This window comes from Chaetura pelagica, unplaced genomic scaffold (genome assembly GCF_000747805.2).
Source record: "Chaetura pelagica isolate M959 unplaced genomic scaffold, ChaPel_1.0 scaffold428, whole genome shotgun sequence".
NCBI classification, from domain to species: Eukaryota; Metazoa; Chordata; class Aves; order Apodiformes; family Apodidae; genus Chaetura; species Chaetura pelagica.
This window is the reverse complement of record NW_009954311.1, coordinates 1254777-1260400: the sequence shown is the minus strand read 5'-3', so window position 1 is coordinate 1260400 and position 5624 is coordinate 1254777. Positions and strand designations below refer to the sequence as shown.

General features: G+C 37.1%; 1 protein-coding gene across 1 annotated transcript in view; it reads right to left on the bottom strand.

Annotated features, from left to right (window-relative positions):
- Positions 1–598: 598 nt before the first annotated feature.
- Positions 599–5624, bottom strand: part of LOC104394478 (chromosome unknown open reading frame, human C15orf26) — an 8580-nt gene continuing 3554 nt past the window's right edge. The window contains exons 2-8 of the mRNA XM_010004076.1: positions 5571–5619; positions 5332–5421; positions 4960–5189; positions 3496–3580; positions 2525–2683; positions 1705–1778; positions 599–785 (exon numbers count right to left, since the gene is read on the bottom strand). Coding sequence (XP_010002378.1) covers positions 599–785; positions 1705–1778; positions 2525–2683; positions 3496–3580; positions 4960–5189; positions 5332–5421; positions 5571–5619 — 874 coding nt within the window. The remainder of the gene's footprint in view (positions 786–1704; positions 1779–2524; positions 2684–3495; positions 3581–4959; positions 5190–5331; positions 5422–5570; positions 5620–5624) is intronic.

The window sequence follows — 5624 nt, the reverse complement described above, 5'->3', positions numbered from 1 at the left end:
AGATAAAAATACCTCAAATTATACCTTTTTAATTCCTATAAATCTGAAGCCAATCTCAAGAGACCTCACCTTTGATTTTTTTTTAATAATTGGTAACATTGTGCTAGACAGAATGTGCAACAAGCTCAACAAACAACTTTGATATAGATGAACTTTAATGTCAAAGTATCCTATGACAGCTTGCCTGAGTTTGGTTTTCAGTGTTTAGGAAACTCATGCTCATCCTTTTAAAACATGTGACACCAGTTTGATTTTGGAAGAACTGGTTAAATTCCCTCCGAAGGCCAATCAATAAGGTAGTGAAAACATATTTAGATTTTCTGGATTCTGACATCTTTTGCCATCAGTGAATATGAAAATGGGATCATGAGCTCTTCCTGATTCATTATTTTTTTGATGTTGTGCATGGTTTATAAAATGGTATTAGGTTTTGCCCACTGTATAACTTTGATGAGTTAATTAAATTATACAATATTACTAATGGTGGATTTTCATTTCAATTTTTAAAGCACACATCTCTAAAACTAAATCTTACCAGAAAAAACAAGAATCTGAATCTCATCAACCCCTGTTTGCTGTAGTCTGGGGTTTTCATATTCTATTTCTCTTTATGAAACTCATCCTTTCTGGTCCAGCCTGGTTGAGGGTCAGGTCTATCAAACATTGTACTGTTTTCATCACTGGGATTTCCTGTAACTATTACCCAGTAATTCTTATCTTCTTCAGCTCTATGGGAGTCCAGGTAAGTGTGACAAACTACTTCATGTTCTCTTCCGCAACAAGACCTGCAAAGTCAAAGAACAGGGGATGGGCAGGAGGAATTAATAAAGGCATAAATTCAGCAAATCTGCATTATCTGGAAATTGTTCGAGGTTTTCTCATGTTTCTCTTGGCTTATTCAGAAATGTCCCCATGCACTTTCAAATATCAGACCCTCATAGCCCACTTTGTTTCCCATTAATAACTTAGAAAGGTGGCATTTCCCTTTCAAATTCCTATCTGCAGAGCTAAAGCAGCCCCATCAGTATGAGGCACAGACAGAGTGACTCAGTATTCACAAGCTGGTTAGGTCCTCATCACTGCTCACGTCATCATTTCTCTCTGACTGAGGAGGACTCTGGCTACTTAAGAATTGTTTCAGCCTCAAATTTTCAGACCTTGTTTCAGCCTCAAAAATCTGATAAAAATCCTCAGTCAGATCTTGCTTGGAGTGTAATGGGAAACGACTGGTATAGTCTTTAACAATGCTTAATCAGTATTAATTTAATGCATGTTAACTTAAATTATTGGATTAACTTCCATTTGTTTAAAGATTAATATGGACATAAGCAAGATAGAGTTTTATGATGTGTGTTGTTCTTACTCATACTTCTTAATATGTTGGTTTTTTCTTCAAAGAAATCCCAGACAACTGTAACTACTCAAGATACTAAAAAGAAGAACCACTAAAAAAATAGAGAAGGCTTCAAGCATGATATGATATTAATTAAAAAGAAAAAAACCCCAAGACTAAGCTGATTGTCTGCAGCATTACAGAGGGGCACACATTACGGCCCAGAAATCAAAGAAGGGAAAGGGGAATGTAAACTCAGTGTTTTTTCCATTTCCTCAGTGCATTCCTAAGCAACTATCTTGCTTCTTAGAGTAATTTCTGTTGTTGGCACATCATTATACACATCCCTGACAGTTATAAATTATTCTTACCATGTCCAAAATTTCCTTGGAACAGCCAAGCTCTGATTAGTATGGCAATGAGTAATAATAACTTCAGAGTTTTCCTGGAAAATAAACCAAAACCAAAACAATATGGAAAGACATTTGACAGACATATTTACACTACTTTTAACTATTCTTATTGAAATTAAATGCTTTTATTTACTGTTTAGTGTAAGCCCCCATTGCTCTGTGTCACTTGGAGACTGCTGTATGTTGACAGTGAGATATTTTACACTCCTTCAGTTCTCTACACAACTGTCTTAACACCTCAGACCAGCTAAATGCTCAGTCCCCAGGTCAGAAACATTCTCCTGTTCAATATATTCCAATTAAAAGAAAAAAAAAAAGGAGGCAAGCAAGTAGTAGATCATTCCAGTGGCCTGTGCCATCAGGGTTAATTCTGCTTATAACTGTTATTTGCCATATGAGAGGTCCAGATGGTCTGGGAGCACAGCCTAGAAGTGGACCTTTATATTTTACTAGTTTGCAATCTTTTATGTACAACAGAAATTTTAGTCACCCTCATGTACCAATACTGTGAATAAAGAATATTGTCTTTGACAACTACATAATTTTGATTGTTTATTAATGGGCTCATTCATGTAAATGAGTCACCAGAACCTAATAATTGTATGTGCAAATTCCCTGGTTTAAAAAGATCATTTGTTCCCTCTCTATTCCCAAGATGACAGATCAGAACTTGCATAAGGAAAATAGGTGAATAAAATGGACACAACTTTCTTTCAAGTACTCCATCTATTGTTTGAACTAAATATTCATAACATTTTCTACTGTTTTAATTTCTTACAGGAACTGGAAATCCTTCACGTTCAAGACGCAGCTGTGGATCCAAGAAGGCAACTTGCCAGCAAGTCAAATAGGAAAGCTTATCTGTCAGATATACTTGCTGAAGGTAAGATTTTTTAGAAAATTTTACAAAGGTTTTATGTTCACTTGCTAGATACAACTGCAAAAAAAAATATTAAGGAGAGTATAAATATAAAAGAAACAAGATACATAAATGTTAACAAGATTTTTCAACCAAAAAATTTTCTCTCAGGTCCTGAAAAATCAGCCTGACAAACTAAAGCTACACACACAAGATCCATAACGTAGTCTCTGTACTGTTGATAAACTCATTAAATAGTTATTCTATATGCAGACTGGTGAATAGTAATTGAACTAATTCAGATTCCAAAGCATGTCTCACACCAAAGTAGGTGTTGAGAGGGAATTGTTTTTCAAAGTTGTGGTGATTTATTTTAAATATATGTAACATTGAATGTCTTATTTGCTTCTAACTTGCAGAGGAAAATAATGTTAACATTTAATAGAAATCTGCTCCCTCAGAATGAAAGAATAGTGTGTTACTTCATGTATCTACTACAGATTAATCTTTCTAAGAAAAGAAATATTCTCTTTTTGGATTTATTTAAAGGAAAAAATAATAATTTAAAAAATCCCATCTAATGATTAATTCTTCTATGATTCATAAGTTATTTTTTATTTCCTTTTTTCTTGTCTTTTTAAAAATCTCCTTTATCTAGTCAGTCCTTTAGCTGCTCTGGCTGACAGCCCCCCTGGCCTGCACACCTGACCTCAGGCAAGTAGTAGAAACTTTCTAAACAGATATTGCTTCTCTTGATCTATGTATGACTCTGAATCTGTTCTGTAGAGCTAAGGTGTTGAACCACTGTACAGCTTTATACATATGTAGATAGAGTAATTAAACACAATCAGCTTATGCTACCATTGCTATTTGCAATTTTACAGCCTTACCATTTGGTCAGAAAACCCTCCTGTTGTCCCAAGACGGAACTTTTGCCCAAATCTAATTGGTTCACCCTCTGCACTTCCATCAACACTGTTAAAAGTGTAAAAAGAAAGAAAGAGACATTCAAATAATCAGCTTTACATTTATTGTGTTTATTTGTTTATTTGGGTCTATAGTTAGGACTTCTGGCAATAGTTTGTATTAAGTTTACCTTTAAAAATAGGTAAAATATCTTAACTGAAAGATATTTCATACTTACTGGTTGAAATATTTAACAGAACTGAAGCAGACTGTATAAATTAATTTTTATGATGCATCCATTAATGGGCAGGGTGGAAAGATTCCATCCAATGAAAAATCAATGAGAATTCAGCAGTGAGGCCCCCTTTAAAATTGACTTAACTACAAGCAATTGCAAAATCACAGACTAAAAACAGAACAATGTGTGTGTTTGTAACTTAACAGATGTTGCTGATAATATATGTAACTGATAATACATGGTTCATTACATCAACATCCATGCTGGTATATCCCTATTTCCAGATTTTTTAATGTATTTTACATTAAGAATCACTAAATCAATTGCTGGGCTTCCTAACTATATTCAGCATAAAAAACCTTTGTAGCTGATGAACTTAGTAGTCAGTTAATGAGGGAGCTGATAGCATTCAGTGCCAAGGACTCTAAGATCAGGCAGCAGCTAAGGAAAAATATTCTGGTTGCAGCTCAAGAAGGCCTAAGTAATGCTCTTGGCATCAAAATTCTCTCTCTGAGGTCTAACCCAACATGTTCTGCTTAATCACGATTCTATGGGTTATTTTTACCCTTACGCACTATTTCGGGACATGATCTAGTGGCCAAGGTTGTGGGGTTTATTGTGTTGATGGTTGGACTTGGTGATCTGAGAGGTCCTTTCTATTATTATTGTTAAATACACCCACTCAGGCACAGCCTTCCACTATTGAGCAGCACCCTGTTCCTCTGTTTCTTCTCCCACAAATAGCTGGAATTAAATATGTCTTTGAGAGAGAGAATCTGCTCTCTGATTAGGGGTTGGGTTTTTTTAGGGCAACAAGAACAATGTCCACAGCTAAAGAATTGACACAAATTGCTGATTGAGACACCTTATTTGTAGTAGAACAAAAAATAATAAGTGCTTTTTGGACATGATTTGTACTCTACAACTAATATATGACTGCATTAAAAACAGCTACAGAGTTTACCAAATGATACAGTGAACTAGATTCTGGTTTTACACCAGTTCTGAGCTGATTTAACCTTCCTTGGAATTATTCACAGTAATACCCAGAGTAGATCCAAGCTAAAGCATGACCCAAGTTAAAGACTCTTTCTTACATAATCTTACCCACATTCAGCTGTAGAGTAGCAAACTTCAGTGCAAATTTCTCAAAACAAGGTGCTGAAAGCTGACATAATAATTGAAAATGACAGAGAAGAAGGGACCAAACCTTAAAATGCAGAAGGTGTTTCGACCCACAGGGCTCACGCTCTCAGCTGCACTAATTCCACGAGGGGCAGTCAGTGGCCTGCTGGAATACAGGGCCAGTTCGTCCAGGTTCACTGCCAAGGTCAGGTTGCCACACACTCTGGAGTTGTCATCCACTGAGTAATTCTTGTTCACGAGCATCACAGCGTCTCCAAAATGAATAAATCCATCCTTGGACACTGACAGCTGGGTCTAAATTAAAATAAATACATTTCACATCAGAAGTATTTTAGCATAGAAGAATGCCAATCCATAGCATCCTTAATGCATGGAGAACACTAAGAAAAGCTGTGCCATATGGAGGAGGATTAGCATAACCTTCTCCAAAAATTACCTTCTTTAGAAGATTATCTTGAAGTTTGTGCATTTTCTGCATCAGAAGTTCTCCTCGTTCTCTTTTGTGCAGGAAATCCCGCAGGATGTCCTGGGGCAGAGGGGAGAGGGGACAGGCCGGTCAGTTGGGGCTGAGCGCAGGGAAGGAGGGGGAAGCACCGCGAGGTGAAGGCGCAGGTGAGGCTCCCCAGGAGCCGGGAGGGGAGGAGGGGAAGGCAGGGGAAGGGGTTCCAGCAGTACCGCCTCCAGGCGCCCATCCTCGGCCCAGTTGCCGACGAGCACCCCGCTCCTGTA